General features: G+C 58.7%; 1 protein-coding gene across 5 annotated transcripts; it reads left to right on the forward strand.

Annotated features, from left to right (window-relative positions):
• The first annotated feature begins 62 nt into the window (after positions 1 to 62).
• CTDSP1 (CTD small phosphatase 1) lies at positions 63 to 5,252 on the forward strand. 5 transcript variants are annotated; one of them, XM_062191675.1, is made up of 7 exons: positions 63 to 215; positions 1,532 to 1,692; positions 2,055 to 2,159; positions 2,267 to 2,323; positions 2,850 to 2,942; positions 3,067 to 3,252; positions 3,716 to 5,252. In XM_062191675.1, exons 1-7 carry the CDS (start codon positions 149 to 151, stop codon positions 3,842 to 3,844), a joined length of 798 nt encoding a protein of 265 aa, XP_062047659.1. In that variant the 5' UTR covers positions 63 to 148; the 3' UTR covers positions 3,845 to 5,252. The 5 variants fall into 5 exon arrangements, with proteins under 5 accessions (XP_062047659.1, XP_062047678.1, XP_062047686.1 ...); XM_062191694.1 differs by having other exon boundaries at positions 2,058 to 2,159; XM_062191702.1 differs by having other exon boundaries at positions 64 to 215; positions 1,532 to 1,677.
• Positions 5,253 to 17,594: the final 12,342 nt, after the last annotated feature.

Consider the following 17,594-nt stretch of genomic DNA (forward strand, 5'->3'; position numbering starts at 1 on the left):
AGAACCTGGCTCCCCTCCCCTCCGAAGCTCGCGGGGATCCCTCCCTCCCACCCCTCCCCTCCCCCCCGCGCCCCGATTCCGGCCCGAGCCGGGGGGGAGGCCGGGCGCCGGGGCCAGAGTCCGGCCGGAGCGGAGTGCGCCCGGCCCCATGGACAGCTCGGCCGTCATTACTCAGATCAGCAAGGAGGAGGCGCGGGGCCCGCTGCGGGGCAAAGGTACGAGGGCCGCGGGGAGGGGGCCACAGCCCCGGCGCCGTGCACGGGGAGGAGGGCAGGGCCAGGATCGCCCCCGGGGCAGCAGCCGCCCGCCGCCCGGGGCGCCCGCCGGGGCCCGGCCGGGAGCGAGTGGGCTGAGAGTTTGAACTCCGGGAGGCTCAGAGGCGCGGGGCGGGGCCTGGCGCCCGCTGAGCGCTCCTGTCTGCTCCAGGTAGGGAAACTGAGGCAGGGGTCGCGAGAAGGGGCTCCCTGGCTTGTCTGCGCAGTGCCCGGACGTCGCCCCCTCCCCCCATTGGCGCCAGAGGGGCTGGGAGCTGGGGGGGGTTGCCGAGGGGGCGCCTTCGGGCCACCCGCTGAGGCTCCGCCCTGTGGGCTGCGGTCCGATCGGCTCTTGGGAGGGGGCGCCGAGGTGACAGCGAGCTGGGGAGGCCTCGCCGACCCACAGCCACGCTCTCCACAAACTTGCCCGCCACGCGTGGGGGTGCCGAGCCTCCCAGAGGTGCAGAGAGGGGGCAGCACTTTGGAGAGTCGCTGGCGCGCCCGCGGGGAGAGCCGTGCGCCCCGCCGGGCACGCGGCACCCGGGCTGCAGGCCATGGGCGTCGGGCCTGTGCGCACACGCAGTGAGCCGGGGAGCCGCACCGCCTCGCGGAGCCTGCACCCCGGGGCGCTGGCCGGGGCGGGGGTCTGCACCCTCCCTTCCCCGTGTGGCCCTCCGGGCTAGGAAGTTTCCCCCAGGTCTTCCTCCACCACCACTTGCCTGGGCCTAGCTCGCCCGGGGCGGGGGCCAAAGGACAGGGGCAGGGGTGGGTCTGTCAATCAGGCCAGGCTCCAGGTCGGAGGTCTGGGCGGGGCGGGGGGGGGGGGGAGTGTTGGAGGAGGCGGGGCAGACAATGGCCGCGGGACACTGGCCCCAGGCAGCAGGCTGCACTCACTTCGTCTGGGCCCAGCCTCTTGGAGGACTTCGGACCCACGGGGGCTCAGAGGATGGAGGAGGAGTGGGAGTGGACCACCGGACCCCAGGCCCTGGCTGTCCTGAGCAGGGGCAGCTCAGGTAAGGTGGGGTCAGGTGACGGAGGCTGTAGGAAGTAGAGAAAGCACCGTTGCACGCCCCGTCCAGGCGACGCACTCTCTAACCTGCGTGCCGCTGTGTCCACACTAGACGTCCTCGCAGGGGAGCCGCGGGCACCGGTGGGGCCCCTGGCAGGGGCATGGCCGGTTCCTCCCAGCCGCAGCTCTCCCCGGGGCCCGCATGCACGCCCGGCCGCCCCTGCAGGCCCAAGTGCCCAGACCCCCAACCTGGGCCTCCCTGCTGCAGATCACAAGTCGGCAGCTTCCCAGAAGCCCCGGAGCAGAGGCATCCTGCACTCGCTGTTCTGCTGTGTCTGCCGCGACGATGGGGAGGCCCTGCCCGCCCACAGCGGGGCTCCCCTGCTGGTGGAAGAGAATGGCGCCATCCCCAAGGTGTGTGGCGGCCAGGTGGGGGCAGCAGGGGGCCCTGGGCTCAGCAGGGAGGGGGCTTCAGGGAAGGGGCTCCCAGCAAGCCGTGGGCGCACACCTGCAGGCCTTGGGAGGTAAGGGAAGCCCCCCCCCCCAGGCCAAGGCCAAGGCCAAGGCCAAGTCCTCCTTGGCCTGCGGGCCCTCTGGCCCAAGAGCATCGCCCTCAAAGCTGGAAGCTTTGCCCTTGCATGTTCTCTGCACGGGAAAGCCAGGGGGCCAAAGCTGGGAGGGAGTGGTATGTCCCCAGGGTCCTGGCGGCCCCTAGATAGAGGGCATCCCTTATGGGAGAAATGACTGGGGCAGGAGGAAGACACCCCCACCCAACCCGGCCCTCCCCCCAGCAGACCCCAGTCCAGTACCTGCTCCCTGAGGCCAAGGCCCAGGACTCAGACAAGATCTGCGTGGTCATCGACCTGGACGAGACCCTGGTACACAGCTCCTTCAAGGTGGGCGCCGCACAGTCCCCCTCAGCCCTGGCCTGGGAGGGAGGTCTCTGCTGGGCCCTGGCCCTGGCTCCCCACGCCAGCTCCAGCAGCTCTTGTGCCTCCCACAGCCGGTGAACAATGCGGACTTCATCATCCCCGTGGAGATTGATGGGGTGGTCCACCAGGTGAGGGCCCCCGGGGCAGCCGGTGGTGGGGTCCTGGCATCTGCCTTCCACATCCCAGACTCCTCCCAGTGATCGGGAGCCCCCCCGGTGGACGACCACTGGCCCAGAGAGGGTGCTAGACTTGCCCAGGGTCACACAGCGTCCTGGGAACTAGGTTCCTCGAGGCACTCTCGGTGCCCCCTTGCCCCTTCCTGCCCGGGACCCAGTTCAAGTAATTCAGGATAGGTTGTGTGCTGTCCAGCCTGTTCTCCATTACTTGGCTCGGGTGCCGGTGCCCTGCAGCCTTGGGGTGAAGGGGCTGCTCCCCCTGCCCTACCCCGGGCTTCTGCCTCATCTGCCTGAGGTGGGGGAAGGAACTGGGAACTAGTGACGCCCATCAGGCGGGACCTGCAGCCGGTGAAGTCCAAGTCCACTCGGACCCTCTTCTGGGAGGGTGGGTGGCTGGCCTCGTGGGGCCCACAAGGGACCACCAGCCTCCTGGGCTCCCCGCCTTCCCCAGCCGTCCCCTCACTGGTCCACCTCCCAGGTGTACGTGCTGAAGCGGCCCCACGTGGATGAGTTCCTGCAGCGAATGGGGGAGCTCTTCGAGTGCGTCCTGTTCACTGCCAGCCTTGCCAAGGTGAGCCCCCCACCCAGGGCATGCCGGGACAATGCTGCCCTCCCCTTGGCTTCAGCCTGCAACAGGACCGACCTCCTGGCCACCCGCGGCCTCGGGATGACCTGCTTCCCACCCCCCACCCCAGTACGCAGACCCAGTGGCTGACCTGTTGGACAAGTGGGGGGCCTTCCGGGCCCGGCTCTTCCGAGAGTCGTGTGTCTTCCACCGGGGGAACTATGTGAAGGACCTGAGTCGGCTGGGCCGAGACCTGCGGCGAGTGCTCATCCTGGACAACTCGCCTGCCTCCTACGTCTTCCACCCGGACAACGCTGTGAGTTCCGGCGGACGGGCAGGGGCTGAGAGCCAGGAACAGGCTCACGGTGGTCAAGGCTGCCTCGGCTACCCTCATCCCGTTTTGGGGGCCTGGGGCCCCCTGTCCCTTTCTCCTGCACCCAGTGACCTCTCATTCACCTCCAGCTGCTGCCCTGTGATTGGTCATCCATCATCCCGTTCAGCTGTGCACACAGGCGGCCCCGCCACGGGCTGGGGTCCCTCCTGGGCAGTGGGGCATAGAGAAATGCCACTTGTCACCTGTTAATGGGTCACAGGACTGAGTGAGTCCCGACGGAGGTTTTGAACAGAATGACATAGGTATCCCAGAGTGCTCTGCACACGATAAGGTAGAGGGCTGTTGCTGGCTGTCAGGGCCGTGGGCTGCAGGTGTCCTGAGCCACGGGTGCGTACGGCTGCCCTGCAGGTTCTGCACCCCCAGTTCCCTACTTCCGTCTCCCCAGGTACCGGTAGCCTCCTGGTTTGACAACATGAGCGACACGGAACTCCACGACCTCCTGCCCTTCTTCGAGCAACTTAGCCGCGTGGACGACGTGTACTCGGTGCTCAGGCAGCCGCGGCCCGGGAGCTAGTGAGGCGTGCAGGGGCCAGGACCTGCCCCGACCCGGTCCACGCGCACAGGCAGACTCCTCCAGGCGCCCCTGCCTGCGCCTGCGCCTGCGCCTGCGCCCTTTGCTGAAAAATCCAGGGGCAGCAGCGCCACACTCAGTGCCTTGGGGGAAACGCGTGTCTCCCCACCAGAGCTGGCTGCAGGCTACGGCAAGGACAATGTACCCCTGGGCCCCTTTGTCAGTGCCTTTGAACTTGCCCCATCTTCTCGGGGGAGCCCCGGGGCCCCTGCCTGCCTGCCACTCCCCTCTCTCCTCTCCAGCTGCCATGTTTTTTGCTGCCAAATCGGGCCCCTTGGCCCCTTCCAGTTCTGCTTTGGGAGGTGGGGGTGGGCAGGGTTTCTGCTGCCCCGAGCCTTGGACCTCCCAGCCTGGGGATGGTGGACACCAAGTGCCTTGCCTGGAGCCCCTTCTTCCTCGCGCGGTTTTCCCAGGGGGCAGGGTCTCCACCCGGGTCAGCTCCTGCCCACCACGGCCAGACTGCTGCAGTCCAGGCTGATCCAGGAGGACCCATCCCCTGTCCTCTTCTTTGGGATTTCGCCTCCTCGGGGACGGGGGGGGGGGGGGGGGGGGGGGGGAGAGGGGGCAGCAGCGTCTCCATGGCTGAGAGCTGCTTCCTGTCACCCATCACCCACACCCTCAACCCTGTCTGCCTTTACCACCCTCAGCGCTGGATGCGGGCACAGGCAGGACCCCCGTGGTGCCATATAAATATGTATATGTGTATATAGATTTTTAGGGACAGGAGAGAGGGGAGGGTCATGGCGAAGACACCTCTCTCACCCCTTTCCTGGGCCCGGGACCTGGGGGTAGGGAGGGAAAGGATTTTTACATTTTTTTAACTGCTATTCTCTGAATGGAACAAGCCGGGCCCTGTTCTCTGTCCCTCACACCCCCTCTGCTCCATTCATTTCATTAATTCATTGATGCTAGACCCACCAGCTCAGTGTGTATGTGGTGGGGGGGTGCTCTACACCCCCTAAACGGTGCCTCCCCCACCCACCCCAGATTTCACTGGTGCCTTTGGGGGAATCTGCAGGAGGGGGGACCCTTTTGTGGGATTTGGGGGTCTCCAGGAACCCCTGGCAAGCTGCCCCCTCCCCGTGCCAAGTCGCCCCCTGCAGCGCCCCCTGCTGGCTGGGGCGGCTCCCAGGACCTCTGACTCCCTGTTTCGGAAGCCCCTCCTGTACCTGCTGGGTTTGGAGGACTGACGGTCAAGGGGACCCATGTACTAGTGCCAAGGGGGAGTCCGGTGGAGATGTCGCTGTGTCCTCTCCCGCCAGCTGGGGTGGAGGGACCTAACCATTAAGTGCCTTCTCTGTGACTGCGAGCCTTACCGAGCGGTGACAACTAAAGAGAAAGCCAGACCCCATCCCGGCTGGCTGCTGTGGTCATTTTGGGGGTTGGGAGGAGGACAGGAAGTGTGTGAAGCGGGGTGACCTGTGTGACCTCGCTTCAGCAAATCGTTTGGGGCTGCCCGTGCGCCCAGGTGGTACTGAATTGTTTTACCTTTCTCCGCTTCCACGGTCTGATCTCTGCAAACTAGAAATTCCAGGCCACAGACGTCTCAATACTGGGAGCTGCAAAGCACGACTCCAAAGCCGAGCAGAGGCGGCCCCTGGAATGCGTCGGGGAGGGGGCGGGGCCTGCGAGGGTCCCCAGGGGAGAAGCGACGAGGCACCGGGAGGCCGAGTCCCGCCGAGACCGGGACAAGCAAGCCCGGGCCCGGCCGGCCCCGCATGGGCTGTGGGAGCGGTCGGGTGGGGCCGGCGCCTCACCGCCCCCCGGCCCCGGCCTCTCGGCGCCCATTGGCGGCGCCCCGGCCCGCTTCCTGCCCCCGCCCCTCCGGCGAGGCCGGGCAGCCCCGGGCTCCGGCAGGAAGTGTCCGCTCGCCTCCCAGGCCGCCCTCGGCGCCTCCCCGCGCTGGCCGCTAGGGGCTTCCGAGTCCTGGCGGCCGCCAGCGCGCCCCCCGCCGCCTCTCCGGCCCGTCCCCACCCCGTGGGCACACGCTAGACTTCTCCCCAGTCCCAGAGGCTGCCAATGGGGGGCTGCGTTCATTCTCCCCCTCTCCTGTGTGTGGCTGCGGGGGCCTTCGGTACCCCCGTCTCCCCTCACAGAGGAGGATGGCCCCTTCCCAAACGTGGGTCCCCAGCCCCTCCCACTCCCCAAGCCCGCCTCCCGGTGACCTTGAGCCTGGGAGAGGTGTCTGCACCGCTGGTGACACCGCCCCGCCCCCACCCGCCTCGCCCTGGTAGGAAAGAGCCAGGAGGCACCCACCTTGGGAGAGGAGCCTGCAGTTCGCGCTGGTCCTCTGAGCCTTGGGCGAGGTCTCCCCGTCCTCTGTGGCCCCTGGCCTCCTCGCGGGGAGGGGGGGGAGGGGAGGTCCCGCTCTCCAAGCAAACACTGCTGGCCCGGATTTGCATTCTCAGAAACCAGACAACGAGAGCTCTCAAGTCTGAATGAGACCACAGTCAGGCTTCCCCAGGGCCGCCGCCCACACCCTCTCAACCACACGAACACGGCAACTTCCTATGTGCTCGGCACCGCGCCAGAGCCAGCCAGGCCTCTGCTCCCTAGGAGCTCACACCCTCATGTTAATGGCGGTGCTACACAGGGGCCCCAGGGGTCATCTGTCCCTGTCTGGCTCCTGTAGGAGTGAGGTGCACGGGGACGGGGTGGGGGTGGTGGGGGTGGTGGTGGTGAGGAACTGCATGAGCAAAGCCTCAGGCACCAGCAGCGGAGGGGAAATTTTGGAAGGGCATGGGGTGTGCACACACACACACACATGCACGCATACGCACACACACGCAGGAGGGTGCGGGTAATGCGGGTATTGCCAAGGAGTGTCCTTTTACTTGCAGGGACCTTAAGGAGAGGGGTGCACTCCCACTCCAGGGACAGGGGACACGTAACCCTAAGGGGAGACCATGGCCACCTTCCCAGAGATGGGCAGATGCAGAGAGAGGGAGAGCAGGATGGCTGTGGGACAGGCGATAAACCAGGCCGGAAGCCGGGCTGGCTGGCTCAGGGACAGGGGAAGCAGAGGCCACGGAACTTCTGGCTTGGGAGATGTCAGCTGTGAAAATGTGGAACTGAGCCTGATACGGGGCCGACGGTCCCTGTTTGCTTTCACACACACACACACACACACACCCAGAGGATGCAGGACACGGGCCTGCTACAGCTCCTGCTAGCAGGAGAGTCTTGTTGGAGAGTGACTTGGTACTTTGACCATGCTGACACCCTTCCGTCAAGCAGTGCCACCCCTATAACTTACCCTGTGGATAAAATGTATGCAAAGGGAGCCTGATACGTATAAGGGCATTCATTTCATCACCATTAGTAACAGCAAAACACTGGAAACAATGTGTCAGCAATAAGGGACTGGTTACATAAACCTCGTTCTATCCGGGGCTGAGCAGGGGTTTGAGTCCTGGCTGCTCCTCTTCCAATCCAGCTCTCTGCTATGGTCTGGGAAATCAGTGGAAGATGGCCCAAGTCCTTGGGCCCCTGAGCCCACTTGGGAGAGCTGGAAGAAGCTCCTGGCTCCTGGCTTAGGATCGGCCCAGCTCTGGCCATTGCAGCCATTTGGGGAGTGAATCAGCTGATGGAAGACCTCAGTTGCTCTCTCTCTCTCTGTAACTCTGTCATTCAAATAAGTAAATACATCTTTTAAAAATAAATTTTGTTGCATCTATAGCAGAGGATAGCTGAGGTCTTGAGAAACACTGAGGTAGAGCTATATAGAATGAGAGCTGCAAGACACACAGGTAAGTTCATTGCCACCATGTGGAATATTGCCACTAAGGAGCAAGATCACCACGTTTGTATACGTTTGCATACACTGGAAAGTAGTTACTGCTGACCGTGGGGAGGGAGGTAGTAAGTGATGGCTCAGGTGGCTGGGTCCCTGCCACCCTTGTGGAAGACTCTGGTTGAATTCCTGGCTCTGGACTTCAGCCTGGCCTGGCACTTGGGAGATCTGTTTCTCTCTCCGCCTTCCAGAGAAAGAAGTCAAGAAAAATAGGAGGGAAATATGTTATTGCACATCTGCTTATATTTGGACTGATTTTACCAGATACATTTATAAATGCTTTAGAGTGTTATTTATGTATTTGATGGGCAGAGACAGAGTGAGCTGCCATCCACTGGTTCACTCCCCAAATGCCCTCAGAGGCTGGGTCTGGGCTAGGCCAAAGTTAAGAGCCAGGAATGCAACCCAGGTCTCCCATGTGGGAAACCTTTCTTCTCTCAACAACAACAAAAAGTTCACTTTTGTTAAAAATAGAATAGTCAGGGGAAAGTTGCTTCTGTACTTAACAATTGGAAGTCAGAGTTACACACAGAGAGAAGGAGAGGCAACTGTGCCAATCCAAAGCCAGGAACCAGGAGCTTCTTCCGGGTTTCCCACATGGGTGCAGGGGCCCAAGCACTTGGGCCATCTTCTACTGCTTTCCCAGGTCATAGCAGAGAGCTGGATCGGAAGAGGAGCAGGCAGGACTTGAACCAGCGCCCATATGGGATGCCAGCACTGCAGGCAGCGGCTTTACCTGCTGCGCCACAGCACTGGCCCCCTCCCCAAATCATTATTAAACAATACAGTGTAGCAACTGTTTACATAGTGTGAACATTCTGTTAGATTTCATAAGTAACCTAGAGGTGATTTATTGATTTTGTGGTTATTCTTTCGAGAGGCAGAGATACGCAGAGGAAGCGTATAAATGATGTGAAGTGTGTGGGAGGATGTGCACAGGTTCCATGCAAATTCTGTGCCATTTTCTACCAGGGACGTGAGCCTCAGTGGACTTGGGTACCCAGAGGCCTTCTGGAAGCAACTCTGGATTCTGAGAGTGCACCCGCTGATGTGGTGAAATCGCACCACCCCTGAGGTGCTGCTCCAAGTGGAGGTCCCAGGACCTGCATGTGAGCATCCCGGGGAGGTGAGTTAGCAATGGAAAGAGGGAGGGAGGGAAATGCAGTTATCATCTGTACTATGAGATACATGAAATCTGTTCTCTTTATGTTAATAAAGAAAAACAAAGGAAGAAAGAAGAAATACAGGGTCTCAAAGCCTGCCCAGCCCTGATCCTGCAAATCAGGATCTGCACCTCACAGACTCGCAGGGAGGCCTTAGCGTATTTCAGTTTGAGAAGCCCCAGCCTTGGCCAGCGCCGCGGCTCACTAGGCTAATCCTCCGCCTGTGGCACCGGCACCCCAGGTTCTAGTCCTGGTCGGAGCGCCGAATTCTGTCCCGGTTGCTCCTCTTCCAGTCCAGCTCTCTGCAGTGGCCCGGGAAGGCAGTGGAGGATGGCCCAAGTGCTTGGGCCCTGCACCTGCTTGGGAGACCAGGAGAAGCACCTGCCTCCTGGCTTCGGATCAGCGAGATGCGCCGGCTGCAGCGGCCATTGGAGGGTGAACCAACGGAAAAGGAAGACCTTTCTCTCTGTCTCTCTCTCGCACTGTCCACTCTGCCTGTCAAAAAATAAAATAAAATAAATTAAAAAAAAAAGAGAGAGAGAGAGAGAGAAGCCGCAGCCTATAAAGTATTCTTGAAAACAGGCGTTTAGGAGCCAGTGTTGTGGCAGAGTGGGTAAAGCCACTGCCTATGATGCCAGCATCCCATGTGTGCGCAAGTTCACGTCCCGGCTGCTCCACTTCTGATCAGTGTCCTACTGATGACCTGGGAAAAGCAGCAGAGGAAGTCACAAGTGCTTGGGCCCCTGCTACCCACTTGGGAGACTTGGAAGAAACTCCTGGCTTCAGCCTGGCTCAGCACTGGCCGTTGTGGCCATCTGGGGAGTGAACCAATGCATAGAAGATCTCCCCCCCCCCCTTCTCTCTCTCTGTTTTCCCTTTCTCTGTCCTTCAAATAAATACATCTCTTATATGTGTGTGTGTGTGCACATTTGGCACAAGTTAATTCTTGAGTCTGTGACTGTTTTTTTTTTTTTAAGACTTATTTATTTTTATTTGAAAGAGTTACACACAGAGAGAAGGAGAGGCAGAGAAAGAGAGAGGTCTTCCATCTGCTGGTTCACTCTCCAGCTGACCGCAATGGCCAGAGCTGCACTGATCCGAAGTCAGGAGCCAGTAGATTCTTCTGGGTCTCCATGTGGGTGCAGGGGCCCAAGGACTTGGGCCATGTTCCACTGCTTTCCCAGGCCATAGCAGAGAGCTGGATCGGAAGTGGAGCAGCCAGGACTCAAACCAGCGCCCATAAGGGATGCTGGCGCTGCAGGTGGTGGCTTTACCTGCTACGCCACAGCACCGGCCCCAGTCATACTATTATTTCTATTTTTCCAAATTTGATGTTTAACATAATAAATAAATCAGAAACAATTTTAAAAGCATTATGTTCTCAAAAAAAATTCCTTAGGCTGAATTATAAGATACCAGAGAAAACTGAAGCATAAATGACAAGTTGTCCATCGTAATACATTAAGTATATGAACAATTCTATAAGCAAATTGATTTTATAATTAATATTTTAATTTAATAAATTTAAATTTATAGAAATTTAATAATTTATATAAACAAATTAATTTAAAAACTTACAGAAAGAGACACAGCCCATAAACATATAACTATTTTATTTTTTATTTATTTTTTTATTTTCTATTTGACAGGTAGAGTTGTAGACAGTAAGAGAGACAGAGAGAAAGGTCTTCCTTCCATTGGTTCACCCCCCAAATGGCCGCTAACGGCCGGCACGCTACGCCAATCCAAAGTCAGGAGCCAGGTGCTTCCTCCTCGTCTCCCATGGGGTGCAAGGCCCAAGCACTTGGGCCATCTTCCACTGCACTCCTGGGCCACAGCAGAGAGCTGGACTGGAAGAGGGGCAACCGGGACTAGAACCCGGCGACCATATGGGATGCCGGCACTGCAGGCGAAGGATTAACCCAGTGAGCCACGGTGCTGGCCCCCCATAAACATATAACTATTTTAAAGACTTATTTTTTATTGATATGAAAGGCAGAGTTCCAGACCGGGGGTGGGGAGAGCGCGAGAGAGAGAGAGAAGAGAGGAGGAGATTATCTATGTGTTGGTTCACTTCTAGATGACTGCAACACCCAGGACTGGGCCAGGCCAAAGCCAGGAGCCTAGAACTCCACCCAGGATTCCCCAAGCACTTGAGCCACCTTCTGCTGCCTTCCCAGGCACATTAGCAGGTTGCTGGATCAGAAGCTGAGGAGTTGGGACTCGAACTGGCGATGTTATGGGATGATGGCATTGCAGGTGGTGGCCTAACCTGCTTTGCCACAATGCCAGCCCCAAAAATTTGTCTTAAAATAGTCTATGTCACTGTTAATCAAAGAAACATAAATCTTCTCAATAACCATTTTCCTTTTTGGTAATCAAACTGGCAGAGATTTTCTTACAGGCCGGCACTGGTGCTGAGAAGTGTGGAACAACAAGTACTCATGTACTACAGGTGGGGTGTGGGACTATAATGAAATGCCAGGGGCAGGCCAGCTTTATAAGAAAAAGAGGTTTCTTTGGGCTCATGGTTTGGGAATCCAAGATCGGGCAGGCCCCCTTAGTTCAGCCTCTGGGGATGATGTCCTTGCTGGCAGGGTCCTGGGGTAGCAAGAGCCCAAGCATATATCTGGATCTATGTGTCATTCTCCCTTTCCTTATGAAGCCACAAGGATTCCGTCATGGGAGCACCACTCGAACAGCTTAATCCAGTCTAACCCTTCCCAAAGTCTCTATCGCTACTCCCCATCATTGGGTTAAGTGCCTGTGCTGGTAGTGCCATTAGTGTCAGACTCTGGGGACTGAACTCCCGACTCTGGGAGGACAAACATTCAAATCAGAGCATAGGATTATCTACTCATGGAGCTATTCTGCAAGATAATTTTCCTATTCACGTCTTTGGCTTAGAAAGCTCACTTTTGAAGTTCATCCTAAAGAAATAATAGCGGGGGCCCAGTGTTGTGGCACAGTGGGCTGAGCCTCCACCTGTGATGTCGACATTCCAGGTGAGTGCTGGTTCAAGTCTTGGCTGTTCCACTTCTGATCCAGCTCCCTGCTCGTGCACCTGGGAAGCAGCGGAAGATGGCCAGTGCTTGGGCCCCTGCCACCCATGCTAAAGACCCAGATGGAGTTCCAGGCTCCTGGCTTCAGCCTGGCCCAGATCCGACCATTGCAGCCACCTGCGGAGTAATCCAGCAGATGGAAGATTCTCTCTCTCTCTCTCTTTCCTTCTCTCTCCATAACTTTGTCTTTCAAATAAATGCTCTTAAAAAAAGAAAAGAAAAGAAAAAATAGTGGATGTAGTCTAATGGCAAACATTTATTTATTTATTTAAAACCCACTACTTTAATATTTATTATTGTTTTTAAATATTTATTTATTCATTATCTATTTGAGATAAGATTGGGCGTGTTCAGGGTGCTATAGCCAGAGACTATTTATTATCTATTTGAAAAGCAGAGAGACAGAGATAGAGATCTTCTATCCATTGGTTTAGTCCTCAAATGCCTGTAACAACCAGTGCTGGGCCAGGCTGAAGCCAGGAGCCCAAAATTCAACCCAAGTCTCCCACAAGAGAGCAGCTAGTACTGTCATCATCTGCTGTTCCCTATGGTGCACGGTAGCAGGAAGCTGGAGTTGAAGTGGAGTCGGGGCTTGAACCCAGGTCCTCCAATGCGGGATGCAGGCATCCAAGTGACTTTGTTCTTGAAATATTTATCTCAAAAAAAAAACAAAACAAACAAACAAAAAAAACCTTTATTTATGTATTGAAAGGCAGAGAGAAAGGTTGAGAGAGAAATATGTTCCATCTGTTGGCTCACTCTCCAAATTCCTCCAAAACTGAGGCTGGCCCAGACTAAAGCTGGGAACCTGAACTCCATCCAGGTGTCCCACATGGGTGGCAGGGGCCCAGACACTTGAGCCATCCGTCACCTGCTGCCTCCCAGGGTGTGCGTCAGCAGGAAGCTGGATCGGAATTGGAGGTCGGGACTCAGCGCTCCTGTAAGGATGCAAGCGTCTCGAGGGTGGCTTAGCCAACTGTGCCACAGCACCCGAGCCTATACGTTTGTTTTCTTATGTCCCCCCGCCCCCCGCCACACACAGCTTACACACTGGACAGTGCTTGAACAAATACTCCCAAATAGATCACTAGCGATCCTTTATGTACAGTTCATCACTAGTGGGATTACAGGGTTCTGTGTTTTTTTCTTCTTTCCATTTTGCTTGTCTGTAATTGAGTAGACTTGGACTCCTTAATGTTCACAAGAAACAGTGCTGTGTTATCCCCAAAGCAAAATAGCACCTTCGGGTGTGTGTTCCTCCTACCCGAGCACACAGCAGCACATGCACACGCCACTCACGTGCCCGGACCTGGGAGAGTGTGGTCTGGAGGCCATCTGCCCTCCCCCAGCCCACTCCAGCCCACTGTGCTCCTCAGGCCCAGGGCTCAGAGGCAGGGGGATCGCTGTGGCTGCCCAAGGAGCTGAGTGTGGGCTCCAAGGTGGTGGCAGAGTGCACGTGTGTGACTTTCCCGTCCTGACTGCGAGAGTCCCTGGAGCCAGGAGCTGGGACTGGAAGCCTTGGCTTCTGGCGGCGGATGGCAGAGCAGAGTCCAAAGGCACTGGTTTATGGCGACTCATAAAAACGCCGGGAGGTGGGGACAGGAAGAGCGCTTATGGTTTGCAGGGGTCTGCCTGAGCGAGGGTCGTGTGGAATCGGAGAGACCTGTAGGGGTGCCAGGACCCCATCTGTCCCGCAGGTGCCCCGGCGTGGGTTTGCGGAGCCCTGCCCCTCCTCCTCTCTGAGCCATTCCCTCCCCACCCCGCCCAGGTCAGGTGGGAGGACAGCTGAGCCTTCCCCTGGCTGGTCGGAAGCAAGTGTCCAGGTGGGCCCTGGGCGGAAAAACACCTCATCCCTTGGCACTCACATGGGAGCCCAGGGCGGGGCCCACCCGCTCTGGCTGATGGGCTGGGCTGTGGCTCCCAGGGCTCCCAGGGACCTGGCGGGCACCTGCCTCCCCACCCCCTCACCCATGCTCTCTCTGGGGCCCTATCTTCCCTTATATGGTGAGGGCACTCCTAGAGGAGGGGGTAGGGACAAAGTTCGCTCTCTTGCAGCCTGCTTGCCACAACTCCGCAGATCTCCCAGGTGGCGGCTGCCTCCTCCAGACAGGTAAGGCACCTGGTGGGGACGGTGGGTGGCGCGAGGGGGCAGGGTCCCTGCTTCTTGCTGGCAGTCTGGGGCCTCCTGGAGCCCCTTGGCACAGGCCCGAGGGTGAGGCTGGCCCTCTGAGGTTCTGGGAGGAGCGAGGAGCCCAGTATGTCTGTTCATGGGGCGAATGCTGCAGGTGCTCCGGCTGCCGCCTGCCACTGCCCACTTTGGGTGTCAACCGCCCCAGGTTGCATGGAGTGAGGGGAGTCCTGGGGCATGGGAGAGCTCCATTTAAAACCAGGACAGTCCTGGGCAGGCCTGGTTAGCGCTGGCCTCACTCCCCGCCACCTTCAGTTCCTCTCTGCCACTTCTTCCTCATTTGAAATATTCCCGACTTTCTGTTCCCACCCCCCCGGCCTAGGGGGTGAGCTACAGCCATCAGGGATTGAATGGACGAAGGCAGAGGTAGACGCAGGGGCTGGTTGGCGGGGAGGTCTCCAGCATACCCGGGGCCCCACCCACCTCCCCTCCACCAGGATCGGCCCCCTCGGCCTCCCTGGCTGCCGTGATCCCATTGTGCTGAATGGAGTCTGGAACAGCTGGCCACTGTCGTGGGTCTCTCAGGCCCCCTCCGGCCTGTTGAGGGGCACAGCCTGGGGCTGGGCTGGCTGGGGGTGTCCACTCCCTGTGCCATCAGGGACCTGTGGAAGCAGGTAGGTGTCCTTGTCCTCACTATGTCCTCATCGAGCTCAGAGCTACGTGGCTGGACACGAACAGCCATGGCAGCACCCCAGGGCTCTTCAAACTGCACCCAGGCAGCAGACCTAGAAGGAAGATAAGGCAGGGCAGTGGGTAGATAAGGAAGGCACCTGGAGAGGACAGGGCCCTGCCTCCCTCCAGGGCCGGATGGTCCTCCTGCTCCCCAGTCTTTGGGCTTCCGGGAGCTGGGAGCAGTCATAGGCCCTTCCGTCACGGTGCAGTCCTGGAGCCCCTGGTCCAGCCTGGGGATTCTGGCTAAGCCTCCTGGAAGAAGACTTAAACTGAGTCTAGAAACGTGTGTAGGTGTCAGGCAAGTGGAGATGGAGTGCGCGGGGGTAGGGGAGGCGGAAGAGCAGCAGGGGCAAGCAGCAGCCGCAGCCAGCCCCAGCCAGCCCCAGCCGGCAGAGGCGGGCGGGTAGCATGTGCTGGGGGTGACCGTGCCCTTCCCTGGGCTGGGGACATGGAAGGGAGGGAGATGGCGTGCCGGCAAGCCAGTGCAGTGCGTTCCGGCTGAGGGAGAAGAGGAGGCTGCAGAGGCCTCTCAGCAGAGTGGGACAGTGGCCTCTGCTCTGACCAGCGGGGATGGGGGCAGGAGCAGCGGGGGTGGGGCGGTGGTCAACAAGAGGTGGGGCTTGTCATCGCTCAGAGCCACCCCTCAGACCCCAGTCCTGTGGACAGTGAAACCTGCATCCCCTCTCTGCCATCTCCTGTCCACCCCCAGCCTCCATCTGAGCGGGGGCCCTGGGTGGGACCCCAGAGACCTGCCCCCTCTGGCTCTGAGATGATCATCTGGTGGAGGGCGGCGAGCCTTGGCAAAGGTGGTGACCCTTCTCCTTTGGATGCAAATTGGTTCTGCAGAACCAGGAGTTCCTGGGAGCCTCAGGGACTTGGTCCCAGCCAAGGGAGTCATCGGACAGATCCCCGAGTGCCTAGAAGCCCAGCAAGCTGCCAGGGACGGGATCCGCAGAAGCGGCTCCAAGGAGACACTGGGCGGAGGGCCTTGCCCCCATACTGCTGAGTGCCAGGGAGAGCAGCCACCCTGATGGCTCAGAGAGAGATTTTCTGATAGTGAAAGGCTGGGTGGCTGTTCTGAGCGGTGACTCAGAGCCAAGGTGCGCTGAGAGATTAGATAGATTGGAGACTGTCTCAGCCTTAGAGGCCTGAGCCTGGGGGCCACCTGACCTTTCATTCATTATTCATGGGTTCAAGGAGCGATCATTCCTGGAAGGTGACTGCACCAGGCTGGGCAGCAGGTGCCGGAGAATGGGGTGGGGAGGGGCCCCGAAACAGAGCTGCACATAACTGGGGACAAGGGCCTCTCTGCCCTGGCTCATGTCACAACCCTAGGGGCCTTTTCAAAGCACCCATCCTCCTCTCCTACAGACAGAAAATGAAGCACCGGGCCCCGCCCTAGCCTAATTAAATCAGGATCCCCAGAGACAGGAGCTGAGCTCGGGTGCACCAGGAGTTGGCGAGAGCTCCCAGGTGGTGCTGAGGCGCAGCTGGCGTGAGGCTCCCAGCTGCAGGCAGCGCCGCAGGCCCTGAGGCCTGGCGGTGGGAGAAGCAGGCAGGGTGGGTTTCCTCCAGCTCAGTGGGTGGAGGGGTGGCTCCCAGCCAGAGGAGCGCTCATTCACTCATTCACTTCCTCCCTCCCTTCCCCCGCCATTCTTTCACCCAGCAGAAGATGCGCTGAGCAAGCAGAAATGGCCGGAGTCTGTGGGCCCCCAGAATGCACACGTAGGGTGCTGAGAGGGAGCTAGGGTAACCCACGTGAGAGCTACCATTTTCTCCCATTTTACTGTGCACGACTGAGTGGTGTCCAGTACTCCCCATGCTGCGCGCCCCACCCGCCAGCAGCTTCAGCTCTTGGTCATCACCTCGGCTACAAACTGTGCCCATGGCAGCCGCCCCTGCCTTGCCTCTTCCTGCCCTGATCCATTTTCTAGCTCTACAGCTCTGCCTGGTCTATGTATTTCTTTCTAAGGGGATTGTACAACATAAGCAGATAATGTCTAGGCAGACAGAGACCCCACCTGCTGTTTTTTTTACATCAGTCACTTTTCTTTTTTTTAAGATTTTTATTTATTTATTTGAAAGTCAGAGTTACACAGAAAGAGAAGGAGAGAGAGAGAGAGAGAGAGAGTCTTCCATCCTTGGTTCACTCCCTAGTTGGCCGCAACGGACAGAGCTGGGCCAATCTGAAGCCAGGAGCTAGGAGCTTCCTCTGGGTCTCTCATGCAGGTGCAGGGGCCCAAGGACTTGGGCCGCCTCCTTCTTCTTCTTCTTCTTCTTCTTCTTCTTCTTCTTCTTCTTCTTCTTCTTCTTCTTCTGATTTATTTATTTGAAAGTCAGAATTATACAGAGAGAGGAGAGGCAGAGAGAGAGAGAGAGAGAGGGAGAGAGAGAGAGGTCTTCTATCCTCTGGTTCACTCCACAATTGGCTGCAACAGCCGGAACTTCACCGATCTGAAGTCAGGAGCCAGGAACTTCTGCCGGGTCTCCCACATGGGTGCAGGGGCCCAAACACTTGGGCCATCTTCTACTGCTTTCCCAGGCCATAGCAGAGAGCTGGATTGGAAGTGGAGCAGTTGGGACACGAACCGGCACCCATATGGGATGCTGGCACTGGAGGCATCAGCTTTACCCGCTACGCCACAGCGCCGCGCCCCCACCCCCACCCCCACCCCCGCTGTTTTACTCCCCAAATGCCTGCAATGGCCAGGGTTGGGCCAGGCTGGAGCCGCGAGATGGGAACTCAGTCCAGGTCTCCCACGCGGGTGGCAGCGACCCGAGCACTGAGGCATCACCAGCTGCCACTCGGGGAGCT

This window comes from Lepus europaeus, chromosome 1, assembly GCF_033115175.1.
Source record: "Lepus europaeus isolate LE1 chromosome 1, mLepTim1.pri, whole genome shotgun sequence".
NCBI lineage: Eukaryota > Metazoa > Chordata > Mammalia > Lagomorpha > Leporidae > Lepus > Lepus europaeus.